Source organism: Ctenocephalides felis, unplaced genomic scaffold, assembly GCF_003426905.1.
Source record: "Ctenocephalides felis isolate EL2017-DRISC unplaced genomic scaffold, ASM342690v1 CF-g0.4_SCAFFOLD_03571, whole genome shotgun sequence".
NCBI lineage: Eukaryota > Metazoa > Arthropoda > Insecta > Siphonaptera > Pulicidae > Ctenocephalides > Ctenocephalides felis.
Window position 1 is genome coordinate 10,940,582 of NW_020539725.1, and position 17,684 is coordinate 10,958,265.

At 29.2% G+C, this 17,684-nt stretch overlaps 1 protein-coding gene and 2 pseudogenes across 1 annotated transcript; 2 read left to right on the top strand and 1 right to left on the bottom strand.

Annotated features, from left to right (window-relative positions):
• Nucleotides 1-551: 551 nt before the first annotated feature.
• LOC113385221 (DNA polymerase epsilon subunit 2-like) lies at nucleotides 552-6,086 on the bottom strand. The gene is made up of 11 exons (XM_026623043.1): nucleotides 5,973-6,086; nucleotides 5,758-5,905; nucleotides 5,493-5,677; nucleotides 5,275-5,423; nucleotides 4,981-5,062; nucleotides 4,797-4,916; nucleotides 4,199-4,340; nucleotides 3,656-3,882; nucleotides 3,389-3,572; nucleotides 885-1,061; nucleotides 552-779 (listed from the first exon to the last, which is right to left on the bottom strand). The coding sequence occupies exons 1-11, from the start codon at nucleotides 6,041-6,043 to the stop codon at nucleotides 687-689; spliced, it is 1,578 nt and encodes a 525-aa protein (XP_026478828.1). The 5' UTR covers nucleotides 6,044-6,086; the 3' UTR covers nucleotides 552-686.
• Nucleotides 6,087-10,260: 4,174 nt separating this feature from the next.
• LOC113384844 lies at nucleotides 10,261-13,975 on the top strand (annotated as a pseudogene).
• Nucleotides 13,976-14,078: 103 nt separating this feature from the next.
• Nucleotides 14,079-17,684, top strand: part of LOC113385614 — a 6,655-nt pseudogene continuing 3,049 nt past the window's right edge.

The window sequence follows — 17,684 nt, forward strand, 5'->3', positions numbered from 1 at the left end:
ATTTCCATTAAACTTTGCATAGCTACTGATTACAGTCGACGTTCACACTTTATACTAAATTTATAGAACATGAAACAGATGAAATAAAATACCTTCAACAAATTGATTTATAAGATTACAGATATTAAAAGTGTGATTAAAATAAATCAATTGGAAACCGTGTTGATTATTTTCTGTTAAAGCAAAAACTGTACTTTTGGAATAAACAGTTGAACATTTTACCTAAGTAGCTGAATGTTATTAACTTGATTATGTATATGCATGGGAAAGTACTTACAACTAGTTTATTTATGTGATCAGCAAAACATTTTCATTCATAAACATAAGATTATTTATAGAATCTACAACCAGCTAAAAGTAGTTCTGATTTGATACAAAAACACTTTTGAAGAAGGAGGAAAAATCCTGTATTTTTGCATCTAATTGGAGACTACCAAGTTTGCCTTTCAATACAAAGATGATTAATAGTGACATTATGAGCAAAGGTAAAAAGAACTCATTAAAAAATATTAATCACTTATATTTATATAAAAGAGTTCCTTGTGGAGGTACAGATAACACAGACACTGTTTTATGAAAATGGATCAAATAATCTAAATTTTACTTTTTTATTTTAAATAACATGTGGTTCTTTAGCTCCTTCTGCATAGTCCATTTTGTTGGAGGTAAAAAAGAAAGTTTAAGATTCAATCATCTTTGTCTGATATTTGTGAATCTTCTATTGTTCTAATTGCTGGTACATATACTTTGAATGAAAATTTGGATTTTGGAAAAGAACCCTGAGAAGAAAAAAGGTTAGTTGTAATTTTTGTCAGATTGTTTCAGGGAGTACACACATATATGATATGTACATGTATTCTTTTTATTGATATTGTAATACTTACAGTATTAATCACCAGGCAATCATAAAGACTAGCATTGAAACCACTACTAGTATCTCCTATAACAATCAAATCAGGTAGAGGGTAAAGTGATAAAGCCGCATCATGGGCCCACAGTGTTGGAACAACCAGCTGAGTAACTGGAGCCAATGTACCCTGGCATATCAATGTCCTGGCAAACTGTAAGAAAAGCAAATTGATTTATAAGATTATTTAATATATTAATTTAAATGAACAAATTTACACTTTGATACAGTATGATCAAATCATCATTTAATGGAACTTTATTTGTATTTCTATTATTTTGCATTATTTCTTGAAGAAAACTTTGTCTTAGCAAAAAAATACAGTTTGCTAATAGTATGTTTAATTTTTATGTGTCGACGTTTCAAATCATTGTGAATTGAATGAGACAGACTTTGTGTGTATTTTTAAGTGAGCCGATTTTTGACCTTTGTCGATGTTTTCTCAAAAACGGCTAAACCGATTTGAAAAAATTGTAACCCGAGAAAGATTTGCGTTTGTCAGTTTTGTGCAACTATCGGCCAAGCCGTTTCTTTATAATTAGCAGAATAGTGTAAAATTTTTCTTCCGCGTATCAGCTCTTAATCTTGAATCGATTTTAAAAACTTAAAAACTGTAAAAGTTTAGAATTTCACCGTACACTTGAGGGATTCTAAGCAGAATCTATGTCGAACACCTATATTCATGGGGGGTAAACATAGAACAAATACGCGTTACACGGTTTCAGTGTTTTCAGCATTCAACAGATGGTGCTGGTGTGCTTCAAAATTCAGCACACACAGTTTAAAATACAGTCTCTCTAGATATAGTACACGTAAACACCAATTTTATATTTTTTATATATTGAAATATATATTTTTTTAATGGAAAAAATGTTTAATTTTATCTTATCATAGATTTTTTACAAAATATTTGTGATTTTGTTGAAAATATATTTGATACGCGTATATTTTGTTGTAATTTCATTTAATCAAATTAATCAGAAGTATCTTTTCTATATTATATATTCAAATAAATCTTATCTAGAATTGAACCTAATGGTAAATTTACGTGCTACAGTTGGTGGCGACATCTATTGAATGCTGAAAGAATTATAATTGATGTAACATCAGAGCGGCCGTGTTTGCCATCTATTTATACTTATTTATCTATGCCTATAATATACGTTCCGCTTTTCGTTTTATGGGTTGCTACGTTGCTACTGATTACAGATGACGCCCACACTTTTTTTTTAATAAACTAGTTTGTATTTTACCTTGAGGCAAGTTACTGAAAACGAATGAACACGTTAACTCGGAGAATTTTCTAAAAAGAAATTTTCAAAAATCAATTTTTATAAGTGAACCAGTTTATTTTAACAAACGTTAAAAAAACTACTCATTTTCTCAAAGTTTGATAAATTTTTGAAATTAAACTACTTGTCATAAGGCCGTAATATTTCAATAAGTTCTATAAGACCATGATATATATCGCCAAAAAAAGTTCCATAAAAATTGGCTTAAACTTTTTAATTACAAGAAAACGGCTCGGTAGATTTTCACCTAAAACTAATCAGTATCATTCCCAACTAATATCTTTCGAACAGTTTTTGATTTTTTAATATCGATTCGGTAGTATGAGCTTAATTATGGACAAAAAGTTCAACTCTTTTCTTCAAATTACAAGGAAACGGCTTGGCAGATCGTCGCACAAAACCGACAAACGATAGAAAAATTTCTAAAATCGGTTCAGGCGTTTTTGAGCAAACGTCGATGAAAGGTCTAATTTTGACAAATGCTAAAAGAACGATACTAGTTTTTGCAAACTTTGAAGAATTTTTAAAATCAAACGACTTGTCGTAGGGCCGTAATATTTTAGTATGATCTACTATAAGACTATGGTATCCACCCGTCACAAAAAAATCGTTCAATTTTTTTTTTTTAACACTTTATTATAAGAAAACGGCCCGGCCGATCTCTACCAAAAACTAATCATCACGATTCACAACCAATATCTTTTGAACAGTTTTTGAATTTTCAAAATCGATTCAGAATTTCGGGCTAAAATGTGGACGAAATTTTTTTCACTTTTCTTACAAAGAAACGGCTTGGCTGATCGTCGCGCAAAACTGATAAACGCTAGTCCTCATTGAGATACATCGAATGGCTTTTAAATTTTTGAAATCGGTCCAGCCGTTTTTGAGGAAACGTCGATTTACGGCAAAAAATCTGTTCACACACACACATATATACTTTTTTCAAATTTGGTCTCATTCGGTTCAGAATGGCTTGAAACGTTGAGAAAACAGAAAATTAGCGAATCGGATTTTTTTATGAAAACATGAACTTCTCCTTCAGAAAGTTAAATATACATTTTTAGAACCCGAAATAGATAAAATAAAATTTGTTAAACAAAATAATTTAATTTATACATTTACAGATATTATAAAGTTTGGAAAACATTAATTGGAAATCGCTTACAACTAATTTAAAAACGTAACTTACATGCTCGCCCAAATCACCTTCTGTAGGAAACTTAACTGCATTACGGCACATTTTTGTTAGCAGGTCTGCTCGGCAGACTAAAACTTGCTGTGTACAATATTGAAGTCGACATGGGTTAGTGGCTAACTTTACTCTTGGTATCTTTTTCAAAAGACTTGTGGCCAAGCATTCAGGGATCGGCAATCTTATGAGCAATGATTTGTTTTCATTATTAAAAGAAATTTCTATCTATACACATTACATACATAACTTATTAGCTCTACTAACCTTGGCAATAACTTTGGAGCTGATGGATCATCTGCTGAAGGCACAAGTATAATATCAGTCTCAGTTTTTATATTTTCGAAATTTGAAATTAAGTCGCCGAGTGCACTTAAGTGATTTTTCAAATTAAATGGATTGCCGTTCTCTCTTACAAACGGTCCCATTAACACTATAGCGACAGGTGGACAAGAATCATATCCCGAGAACAATTCACCCAGTTTAGCCATCACCTTTAATTAAAAAAATAATACATAATTTTATCAAAAATAATGAGCAAAGTTTAAATCATATTTTTAGTATCTCATTAGCAACTGAACATAATTGCAGCAATGCAATATTTGATTTTCTCATACTTTTTTCTCTATTTTACTACGTTACAAATTTTGCTCTACTTTACTAGGTCATCTTATATCATCGAAATGCAATTTGTTATCAGAAATTTTACTGAACAGAGACTAGGGAGCGCAGCAAAAATTGTAAAATTAATGGAAATTATCAAAACTACTTAATTGAATTTTGTTGAAGTCTTAGCATTGTGATATTTACCTGTGGACTATCTAACCAAACATCAGAAAGAAATGCTATTGTGGCATCCGCATTATTGTTTTCTATTGCTGCAAGTTTTGGGGATAATTTAAGAAGCGTCCGACTTGGTCCTCCCCAAGTGTTTAAAGTTCCAAAATAAGCCCTTTAAATTTATTTTACTCAATTTACTACAGCATAATAAATTCAAATATCTTTTAAAAGTATTAAGATTTAGATAATTTAATATTTTTCATTTAATTTAACCTATGAAATATAATAATGTTTTAATACTGAAGGAGCAAAAAGATTGTATTTCAAAGCAAAACTATCATTATTTATTCAAATATTGGTGGTCAATTTTCAAAATATATCATAAATATTTTTTGAAAATAGACGACTGATATTTAAATAAATTAATAATCTAAAGCCTGGTTTAATATCAATTTTCAATTTTGCAGTATAAAATACATAATTTTATTATTATATTTCTTAAGATATATTATACCAAAAAATATTTAATCTTTTAATTTATAAGACTCAAATATTATGTTTTCACTCTCCCATCACCAGTATAGTTATAATTTAATGCTAAATTCAAATTTCTTATTATTATGCATACCTGCTATTTTTAGCAGTTTCCGGTGGTGGAAAACCAAGTCCATGAACCATTAATATGCCATCCTCATAATTTCCTTCAGCTAAAATAAAACAGCCTTCACAAAATAAACCATTATGAAACCTATGAAGCAGAACATAAATCACAAATATGTTTATAAGATTAAAAAATAAAGAAATGAATTAACCTGGCATTAGTTATATTTATTGGTACAGCACCCGTAACATCTTCAATAAAAAATTGGCCTTCTTTTAGTTGAGTTAATAAACCTACAATAATGAAATAAAAAATAAATTTCGTATAAATTAAAAAACTATGAAAAAAATATATGAAAAAGGTTAGCAGTTATATGAAAATTGATTAAAACTATAACCTTATGTAAAACTGGTTACATAAATATATTAATTATATAATAATTAAAAAGCTTCATTTCACTTAATAAAAGTACTATAAAAATATTTATTAAACTTGGCATTCCTACCTAATACTACTACATTATTCATTTTTGATAAACTTAATAATGTCTCTACTGTTCTAAGATTAAATTTTTTCCCAGGTTCTATTTTTTTGCCTATGACTGGTGGACAGAATAATTCATGTCTGGATATTCGTTGGTACAGTACTGCATACCTAAAATCAAATTATCTATAAATAAATATATATATTTTTTATTAGCACAATAATTAGTTACAATTGTACCTATATTTCATGTAGTCTGATTTCATATTAACAATGGGCATATATTGAACTGTACCTAGTTCTGATTTCCTATCCTCGGGTAAAAATTTCTTTCGCTCTTCATTGTAATAAAACTTTGGAACGTCAAATGCACTTATAACACTAAATATTGATTCTGTATCATCAGATCGACTCCTACTACATGACTAAAAATAATCAAGTAAAGATACAAAGTACATCTTTTTCATTAATTCAAATGATTGTCTATGTTATTAATCATTTTTACCTTTATAGCTAATTCGATTTCATTTTGCCCTACAACTGGCAATTTCAATTCCTGTGTTTGAACATGTGCTGTGAGTTTATTTAACCATAAATTTTGTTCGTTTGGTGGAAGAGGTTTCAACTGGTCTAAGAGAAAGGCACATGCTTGCCTAAATATAAACAAATTTATTAATATATCACAATAATTAATATATTTTTTATAATATATTGTTTTACGATTGTATCTTATAGCCACTCAGTGAAAATGCTGAATTAATCTGTTTTCTTAATTTGTTTATATCACACATTTTGCATTTGAACTTCTATTTGATCTTTTACTTTTTGTATCTGATCTTTAAAGTTTTGACAATTTAAAAAGTTCGCGCTTAATTTTACGTCATTACATTACCAGAAGCGGCAAACCTACACACTGCGTTATTGGTTATAACATTTCTGATAACTTAAAGTATTAGAAGAATTAATCTTGATGAATGTGGTAAATGATTTATCCATGGCCGGTAATCTCGGAACGATTTATCAATGTATCATTTTTAATTTTTGGCGTGCTTCCTAATTTATAGTAAAATAGATGAAAATGAACATCACAATGCAAAAGTATAAACACAGTTTTCGTGTATTGCGTTATATTAAAAGAAACCTAATAACTATCTGTGTATAAATTTATAGTTTTTTTTAACTTCCCATAGGATAAATTAGTAATCGCTAGAAAATCGAAAATAAATTTTTTTACAAAGCTTTGCGTTTCTGATAATTCTGAACATTTTGGTATTTTTTAGAAAAAATGGATGTATGTGTTTGTGCGGATACAAATTTTCATCGACGATTTGATTCCTATTGATAAGGAGACCTGCTGATTAGAGTTTGGCCAAGGCAGGTCCAACCGTTTTGAAGATACGGGGCAGAAAGTACCAAAAATGTAAATTCAGTTGTTGAGAGAACGGAGAGTCCTATTTCAATAATTCAAAAAACATTTTGCTTGTATTGACAAAATCAAAAACTGGCTAAAGTTTTGGAAATATGGGTCTAACGGTTTTGGAGATTGTGTGAAAAAAGTAAAAAAAAAGCGTGTTCATGTTTTCCGTACCAATATTTATTCGTTAGCGGGCGTTCATTAATTATGTGTGGTTTTTAGGGGGAGAGGGAGTTTGAAAAAATTAAAATATCACTTGAGCGGGGTATAGTAGGATATCACGTGTATTCATTTTTAACTGCTTTTTTAAAAAAATTCAAACATTTACAAAAAAATCAAAACCTTTACATTTTTATCACGTAACTAAAAATACACGAGATGCTTGTTGGGAGAGGGGGTGGAGTAATTTTTGAATATTGCCATGTATCACCAAGGGGCAGGGGGGATCCAAAAATTCTTGAAATCTCGCTCACGTAATTAATGGACGCCCCCTAGTCTGCTACTCGGCGCATACGCGTTTCGATATTTCTTTTCTAAAATAGCTACGCAACACGGTTGTCCTAGAAAAAAATTCAAAATTTTCAAAAAATCTAAAGATATAAAAAAATACAAAATTTCCAAGCCTTTTTTTTAATTTTAAAATTTTCAAAAATCTCATTGTTTCAAAGTTTTCAAAAAAAAATAATTTTCGGTACAAAAAGTTCTAGTAATTTGCCTTAAGGCACGTTTTATGTATGTCAAGTTTCATCAAAATCAAATTACGCATTTTTGAAAACGTACAATCTATTTCAATACTAGCATTGAGAGCGGAACGAGCCACCCATCAACATCCCATATCTCAGAAACTATTGAATGATCCAATTTTAAATTTTAGTCATAATCTCAGTAAAGTATAGTAACAATGTATGTCAAGTTTCATCAAAATCGAATTACGCATTTTTGAAAACGTACAATCTGTTTCAATACTAGCATTGAGAGCGGAACGGGCCACCCATCAACATCCCATATCTCAGAAACTATTGAATGATCCAATTTTAAATTTTAGTCAAAATCTCAGTAAAGTATAGTAACAATGTATGTCAAGTTTCATCAAAATCGAATTACGCATTTTTGAAAACGTACAATCTGTTTCAATACTAGCATTGAGAGCGGAGCGAGCTACCCATCAACATCCCATATCTCAGAAACTATTGAATGATTCAACTTTAAATTTTGGTCACGTAAATTAAAAAGAAGAAAAATATGAGTTGGGCTCCAAATTGCTTCCCCTTTTACCATATTCTCTAGATATATTTCACAGCGACCATATACCGATTTCAGATCTCAAAAGGTTGCTTGCTGTGAAGAAACTTTTACCAAATGATGAGATGATAGCTGAATTTTGTGCCAAAGTACAAATCGTACTAAAAAATGGTTTCGAAAAGTTTAAAGTTTGCTATAATTTTTATATCGTCTTCGAAGAAACTGTATTATATAAAACAAAAAGAAATTTGGCAAAAAATTGGTTTTTCTTAGTAATCCTACAGATTTATTGAGTGATGTGAAATATTTCGTTTCCAGATATTTGACGGGTAGTTGTAATTTTAGTATCAAGCACCACTGACACAACTAATAGAAAACACTGTACTCAACTTCAATAGACGAAACCATACCGGATTGGTGTTGCTCGATTTCGAGAAGGCTTTTGACACCATCTGGATGGACGGACTGATACACAAATTCATAACCCTTAACTTTCCACCATACATCACAAAACTACTCCATTCTTACCTCGCAGACCGTAATTTCACAGTTCAAGTAGACAACACACCCTCGACGATTAAACAAGTGACGGCGGGAGTACCGCAGGGCTCGATCCTGGGACCGGCCTTGTTTAACGTCTACATCCACGACATGCCCACTGACGCCGACACAACACTGTTGACATTTGCTGACGACACTGCCATTTACAGATCATCACGTTCACCTACGCTACTGACTACAAAAATACAGAGACATATAGACGCCCTGACTGATTACACGGAAAAATGGCAAATTAAAATCAATCCTACTAAAACAGAAGCAATTTTCTTTACAAAAAGCCGTTGGTCCATTACACTTACTGACTTGACGAAACTAAAGGTAATGGGCCATGAAGCTGAGTGGTCCAAGGAAGTCAAATACCTTGGCGTAACCTTGGACTATAGACTCAGCTTCACAAAACATACGAATACAAAAATTGGACAGGCTTACGGGATGATGAATCTACTGAGACCTCTTTTGAACCACAACAGCCCGCTAAGCGTGAAGAACAAGCGGACTCTTTACTTGACACTCATAAGACCATTACTGACATACGCCGCTCCGGCATGGAACGCGACAACCAAGACCAACAGACGGAGACTACAAATAGCACAGAACAAAGCACTGCGACTGGTACTAGACAAATCAAGGAACCCACTGACGAGACACTACTACCCAACGAAATATTTACACGAACAGACGGACATACCGACCATACTCGAGCACATAAAAAAAGCTCACCGAGAATTTTTACCGAAAGTGTAGGGATCACGATAATAGTACCATCCGCGCGTTAGGCCAGTACACATCAGAAATGATCTGGTACGGGAACTATGCCATGCCTAACTACCTGATCGAGCCCGCAGTGAATACATAAGCCATAAAACAATGAATGAAGGATTTTTTTTAGGTGACAAAAATCGTCTCCTTTTTTTGTCCTTGCGAAATAATGAATAAAATATTGTACAAATACAAATATATAGACAATATTGTAAAACCATAAACTTTTGGGTAAAATACCCCCAGGGTAGACAAACCCACATATAATTCACTGTATTTTACACTGTATATATTGAATAAATTTTTATTTCTGTCTGTCTGTCTGTAGTATCAAGCATTGCGAAGATTCGATTTAAACCTATACTTTTTGAGAACGCGGCACAATCCGGGTCGAAAATTGATTTTATAAAAACCCGGATCACCAGATGGAAATCCGTGAGTGTTCCGGCAAAACTGGTAGGGTAGGTGAGGTCACTACTATCTAATCATAGATAAAAGAAGAGAAGAAGAGTATATGACTTTAATATAGGGAGTCCATAACAAAACAAGAAATATTGCGAGGGGTCTACCATAGACCTTATACAATTTGTATTGTATAAGGTCTATGGGGTCCACGCCAATGCAATTTATTATTATTGTATTGTATAAGGTCTATGGGTCCACGGCACAAACAAGTTTGGGAACCTATGGTCTAGAGCATACTCTCATTTTATCTATGATTAGGTTTGCAAGCCCTGCATCAAAGCGAAGAGTTGTCAACAAAAAAAAAACTGGCAATACTTTTGGCTTTGAATGGCAATTCGTCATTACAAACGTACTATGCGTACTAGTTTAAAGTCAATAATAATGTATTTATAAATACCATTGTAAAAACACTTCAAGAGAATTTCAAAATATTATTATTAAACAAATTCACATTTCTCCAAACACAAACAATCGGCAAGAGTAAATGTAGCCATTATGTATTTGATACTTGCACAACGACATTAATTGAAGGTTAAAATCTGTGATTCATTAGCAATGTACGATCTTTAACATATTTGTAAATAATTGTTTTAAATTAAAATGAATGGTTCGTTGTTCCAGTCCTGCGTTGTCTGCGGATCAAACAATAATTTGCAACGGTGTTCTAGATGTCATATTGCATATTATTGTTCCCGCGACCATCAAAAATTAGATTGGAAACGTCATAAAATTGAGTGTTTACCTATTAATAAAGTTAATACCTACATCGATCAAGGATCATCTGAGACAGAAATACTGAGTTCGAGAATTGAGGCTTTGAAACCAACTAAAAATCAGAATTATCAGGAAATCAGCTCAACTAACTCAATTAATACCTTACCATGCACTAGCGATAGAGTTAGCAATAAAAATATTGTAAAGGATTTCACAGAAATTTCACTTGGATCTGAAAGTGCTGAAATCAGAGATATGTTTAACGATCAAGTTTATCACGAGCACATTTGCAAAAATGTCATTAGAGATATGAATGATTACGGGGTATGCGTTGTAGATAATTTTTTGGGAAGGAAAAGAGGTTTAGCTATTCTGGAAGAAGTAAGAGGTCTGTACCGAACAGGAGTATTCCAGGTGAGGGTGATTGAAATATTTGGCCAATGTTATATTTGCATGGTTCATTAAAGTTCGGGAAAATTGTTCATATTAATATTTCATAATCATCGATTATTAGCATTCTCTAGATTTTATATTTGATAATTTGTTACATTAAATTTACAGTTTAATAACATTTCTATTTATATAAAAATCTTCAATACATATAGAATCCAATCTGAAATACCTACGACATTGATTGATATTACTTAATTTGAATTTACACCAATATTGCAAACATTTTAGGAGCAACCTTTATAAAGTCCCATGTTTTTCAAATGTTTACAAAAAAAATTGCAGGAAATTTTTTCATGGGATTAATCCATATATGGATGTTTGGAAACATAAATATATTTGTTTATTCTTTTAAATAATGAAAGGTTTTATACCATCATTTATTTCATATTGCAGTTAGGAATATTTCAATCAATTTTCTATTGAAGGGAGATAAATAGGTTCAATATAACCAATTAAAAATATTTATGTTTTTATCATTTTTACATTTAAAATCGAAAATATTTATACATTGTGGTAATGTTATGAGGTCATTGTCTTCCAATTAATCTGCCTAACTACATACGGTGTGCAAAGTCATCACAGTCATTCAGTAACTATTGAGGCATTTTTTTAAAATCATAAAGGATTACTTTCATAATTAATTTACTACCGGTTTAGAGATCATACACATTTCAACATAGAGTACATTATCCTTTCGCTATTTTAGAAAATCATTTATGCCATAGCGTTTGTTTCTAGGCATATTATCATTCCTTATCAGATGATCAGTTGGTTTTAAACATGTGTAATCATTTCATGGTTAGGTTATAGATTAGATTTTGGTAAGGTTTTTAAACATTTTTGTTGGATTTGGGTATGAACATATGACAAACAGACATACAGACAAACTTTGTGGAAAAATAGGGTCTACTGGGAGAAAATGGAATCTTATTGCATAATGACTAATCCTTCATACAATATTATTATGCATCAACCAATATTTACTAATAATGATTATAAAATCAAACAGATAAGTACTAATACTAAAGTGGACATTGGTAACTTTTGTGTAATTATTAACTGATGTTCGATTATATTTTAGGATGGTCAATTAGTATCAAGCAAATATAATCAGAATATAAAAACAATTAGAGGTGATCAAATTGCTTGGAAAGATGGAAGAGAGGCAGATTGTTATAATATAGGCCAATTAATTGGCAAGGTAAAAAGAAATATTTAATTTGCAATAAAATCAATGATTTATTAACAATTTGTTTTGGGTTTAATTTTGCAATACTGATAGTAAGCATAAAACTAGTAGGAGTTTCAATTTTTTATTAGTTAATAATTTATTTTATAATTTTCATGCTTTTTGTTATTTAGGTTGATGCAGTAATTATGACTTCAAATAAGATGGCAAACAATGGTAAAATGGGGCAGTACGTCATCAATGGCAGAACCAAGGTAACTAGTAAAAGCCGTTTTTCAGTTTTATTATATGTATATCATCAGTTCAAATTTTTTTGTACACGCAAGATCAATATGCGTGAATAAATGAAGTGCACGGGCAAAAATTGTGTTATTTTTAGTTTTTATTTCTTTCTAGATCTTTTTATTATAAAAATATCAAGTTTACAATCCTGCTGATACATCAACTTTTGATGTAAGCTGCTAATACCAGTACATTTTTTTTAAAGAGAGCGAATTTTGAAAATTATAATTTCATAAGTTAACAAAAATCTTAATTTTTAAAAATTTAAGACAATGTATCATTATTTTGACTGTGGTCTCAGAAATGTTATTAACGATTAAAGTTCCAACATTTAAGAACAATATTAATGAAAATCAAGTACAATAATCGAAAAATTGTTGGTTTGACCAAAGTTTTGGATTGCACTTAAAAGCTCATCATTTTCAAACTTATGTGATAATTTTTTTTCTAATTTTTTTGTGATAGTTATCAATATTATTATGCCGTGTAGATATATTAAAATGAAAGACATTCATGCTGTTGATATTTAATGTTTATATTAAAATATTGAAAAGTTGATTTTCCCAGTTAGTTAGATTTCATTAACATTTCTTATAAAGATTCATATTATTGAGATACAAATTTAATTTAAATCATTTGTTGGTTATAATTTGATGGCCTATAAGTAATTGATGATCAAAGTTTATTGCAAATAATTTCATTTAATTTTGTTGAATTTAAATTAATTAGGCTATGGTAGCTTGCTATCCTGGATCTGGGACCCACTATGTAAAACATGTAGATAATCCAAATAGCGATGGTCGATGCATTACTGCCATTTATTATCTCAATCCAGACTGGGATGTTCAAAAATATGGGGGACTTCTACGAATATTTCCTGAAGGTAACCTAATATTTATATATGGTATTACCAAATTAATTTAAATGAATTGAATATTCATACAAAACATATATGAAAATTGTCAATTCTGTAAAATGATTTTAATAAATTTCTTAAAATCTGCTAAGAACAAAATTACCATTTTATTTTGCAATCTTGAAGCCAAAATATTTTTAAAATATGTATATATCATAAACATTGTGATCAATCTTATGAATTTAACTTTGACTGAAATCTTGGTTTTTACTATTTGATAAATTTAAAAATTTATTTTTGTCGAAACTTCAACAATTTTTGAATGACATCCATTGCTAATGTAAAGTAAAGTTTTAGTAACATTTTGTTAAAAGTGATTTTTTTATATCTCTTATAGGATGCGACAGGGTGGCTAATATAGAACCTGTGTTTGACCGCATATTGTTTTCTGGTCTGATCGCAGAAATCCTCATGAAGTGCAACCTGCACATCAAACAAGATATGCTATCACACTTTGGTATTTTGATGCTAATGAACGAGAACAAGCTTGTAGGAGGTACTCTCAAGAACATAGTACTAAAGTTCAATAGGGAATATATCAAGTAAAAATTTAAATTCGAAGCTAAAATGCATTATTTATTGCTAAATATTCATCATTATATTCATTTTTTAAAAAAAATTAGACTGATTCAAATAATAACACTTGCAAAAGTTAGATTAGTGTAAATTTAATCTCAAACACCCATTGGTTATGAAATGAAATAATTACGCAACATTATTTTCAGATTTTTCAAATTGAATATTTTATATAAGTATTTAGTTTTTTTTTTCAAATTTTTACCCTCAACATTTGCAATGAATGCATTATTTATTAGTGAATGTATAGAATGAATGTTTGTGATTTGTGCTAGGGATTACCAGCAGCAAACTGGTAATGAGAAGATGTTGGAAAAGCCTGGTGCTAACGAAGTATTTACACAACTTTAGTTTTAATTAAATGTAATATAACATTGGTATAATTTTTTCTAACTTTTAATTAATATTTAATTTCTGTAACTCATATGTAATATACAATGAAATGGTCATAAAATAATTAATGAAATTTTAAATTAATTTTTTATTTATTCAAATAGCTTTTTTGAACATAGGCAGACTGAAAGGTACAAATGCTTAATAAATGTTTGAATGAAATGTTTAATGAAGTTATAAATCCTTCATACACGGTATTACCAGGAATGAGATTAGGTATTATGTAGATAATTATATTAAATATTAATAAAGGGATCATATATTGATCTTTTTTTATTTTTAGTGATTAGAATTAATACCGGTCATTAACTTTCAATACATCTGTTTTTATTTTGATTGGAAAATGTATGAAACTATTGTTTTGTTCTCTAGATTGTAGTCTGATTGGATCAGCATTCAAATGCTTAAATATACATACATATATAGTATGATTAATAGTAATTAATGCAAGTGATTAATAAGTTAAATTGATATATAAGTTTGTAAATTTGTTGATTACTTGGTAAAAAACTTTGTCTTCTTCAACAAATTTAATCATTTTTTCACTTTTTTTTTAACATTTTATTGCTCCAAATAATACATATATTCTTTGATTTTAGTAACCATGCAATGATGCTAATCATGTCAGGTTGCAACATTTAAACTGAACACTTATTTAAAAAAAAATTGATTGAATAATTTTAAGTATATTATTTGTCATATAGTATTTGACTTTAACATGTACTGAAAAATTTAATTAAATTATGTATAAAAGTGATGTGTTTAGTTAGTATCACACAATTCATGTCCTATATATGATTTAATTTTATGTCCAATATGAAAAAAAAAGAAATTTGCAATATCAAGATATAACACAGATTTAAAGTTTAAACAAAACAAACAATGATTACGATATATGATGTGATGATGTATTTGATTATCAAAAGCATTTATGTTCTTGTTATTGCAATGTTCTGATTACTATAAGTTATTGAGAGCTGTAATTTACAGAATGTTCTTAGAGATTTTCTTTATTGGAATTGTAGACATTGTAAATAAGATAATAACTAAGAATTTTGTAAAATGTCAATGATATTTTCATTGTTTTGGTCTATAGCACTTTGTATTAAACTGTAAATATTTAACTGTTCTAAGTAATTTAAATTATCTTAAAAATATTTAATTTTCAGATTTTTTATTTAATATAAATGCAAAATTTGAATGTTGAGCACACTTGCTGCTGATTTTTTTTATTTTGTGGCGGCATTGTGATTTATAGACATATGTAAATTAATAAAAATAAACACTTAAAATAAATATATTTTGTTTTGTATATAATAAAAAATAAATAGGAATGTATATTGCAAATATAATTGATATTATAATGGGACAGTTAGTTTTCCCTATAATTTAGTTGTGCAATGTGATTAAAATTCAAACAATATAAAAATTCTGGGATTTCTTTAGTTATATGGATACTTGTACAACTGTGTCACAACTGTTAGGTCACAATAATAATATTATTTATAATATTTACAAATTAATACAACATACGAGAGAATGCTTTTGTGTGTCTTCAGTTTAATAATATTGAATGACATTTTCTTCTTAGAACCAGCTCACATTATATTATTCAATAACAATATTTATTTTAATAGAACATTATAAACAGGCTGTTAAAATTTTAATTAATTGCCAAGTTAATTAAAAAAAAATATAAATAAGTAGTTTTATTAATCATAAAAATAAAAATATTGATATTATTATTGAAAAGACTGTAGAATAAATAATCTTGAGGTACACTAAATCAATTTAATAAAAATATTTTATACTAGTGTGTAATGTAACTCATCAGATTTGTTTAATGTTATGCATAATTTTTGACTTTTAATAGTCATCAGAAAAAGTCAAATGCCGAGTATTTTAAAGTGATGGAGAAATAACTATATTTATTATAAAAAAAATAATATTATTACTTAAATAAAAATCAAGTTTAGTGTGATGTCTATTGGGATAAGCTGTACATCTATGAAAGTGTTTTTGTGCAATTTTGTTGTATAATAAATTGTGTTAAACTTATATATTTTAAAGACCTTAGATTTATTAATACATGATATTGAAGTGACGTTATTTCTTATTTTTTTTTTTACTTCAATATGAATATTCATATATGAATCATTCATATTGAACTCATCTGGACTTGAAAAATATATAATTTGATTCAGGTTACCAGTCATTCGTAATTAGTACAATCTAGTAACAAAAACAAAAAAAAAATTATCGTTAGACATAGATTTTACTAATACGTTTTAATTTTGTTTACATTTCTTCGGATGCCATAACGCGGGCGACGCGGCGCTTACGCGCTTCGATATTTCGTCTCTATGCAGTTAAAAAAGTACGATGCTTTGAAAAAAAGTTCAAAATTTGCAAAATATTTCGAAACAAAGAAAAGTAATTTTTCTCAAAAATTAAAATTTTTCTAAAAACCTAATTTTTCAAAGTTTAAAAAAAATTAATCTTTTTTAAAAGAAAATTTTTTGGTACGAGAAGTCCAGCAATTTGCCTTAAGGCACGATGCCATGCACCAGTAGTCAAGTATATAATTAATATAAGTGAAGTTGCTATTTATTTATTTGATACAAAATTATTGAAATTCAGCAAGCCGTTGAGACAAGATTTGACAAGAAGTTTTAAATGATTCTGACAAAAGGTTGAAAATCCCTGAAGTAATTTCAAATGTCAATTTACTCATGCTTGACGTTTCTCGCTCTTCGCAATTCATGATTGAAGTAAACATTATGTTTAAAATTGCTAAAACAACAAATTTAGATTGTTCTTATATATTATGTAAATAATAAAAAATACGTGACATTGTCTAGTTGGCTTAAAATATATTGCCATTTTATATGCAACTGTATTTATGGTCGTAATAACATTAACCTCAAGAAATGACGCCTGACGAATTCAGTAGAGTTTGTAGAGTGTGCATGATAGAAAATGGCGAAATAGATATATTTATTAATGCATTAGAAGATACTAGTTTAATCAGGATGCGATTGTTATGTTGACTTCTTTAAAGGTAAGCATTGACAGGTTATGGGTTAAACAAGCTGCATGGACAATTTTGTAGAACTTACAATTGCATGCTGATTTGTTTTGTTTTTTTCTGTAATTTAATTTGAATGTGGAAATTTTAAGCACATACATGCCTAAGGTATAAATTATTAGTGTATACAATTATACTTAATAATGTGATGGTCAGATCGGATCGAGCAATTCAAATCATTCGAATCAAGCCCTTAATAAATTGGCTTGAATCACATTTTACATGATTCGAATCAACTCGTGTTAAGCCGAATAATAGTTACTGTGACATAATATGTATGGAGTATGAACATAGATTTCAATAAATCTAAACAAAATAATTTTAATTAACATAAATATAATAATGTAAAATCGAATTAAGTCGCCTCATTCGAGTTACAA

Coding starts and splice junctions, on each gene's coding strand:
- LOC113385221 (XM_026623043.1), bottom strand. CDS start 6,043: ATGTGTGATATAAACAAATTAAGAAAACAGATTAATTCAGCATTTTCA. Junction 5,906..5,972: donor AGTGGCTATAAGATACAATC/GTAAAACAATAT, acceptor GTTTATATTTAG/GCAAGCATGTGCCTTTCTCT. Junction 4,917..4,980: donor ATAAATATAACTAATGCCAG/GTTAATTCATTT, acceptor TCTGCTTCATAG/GTTTCATAATGGTTTATTTT.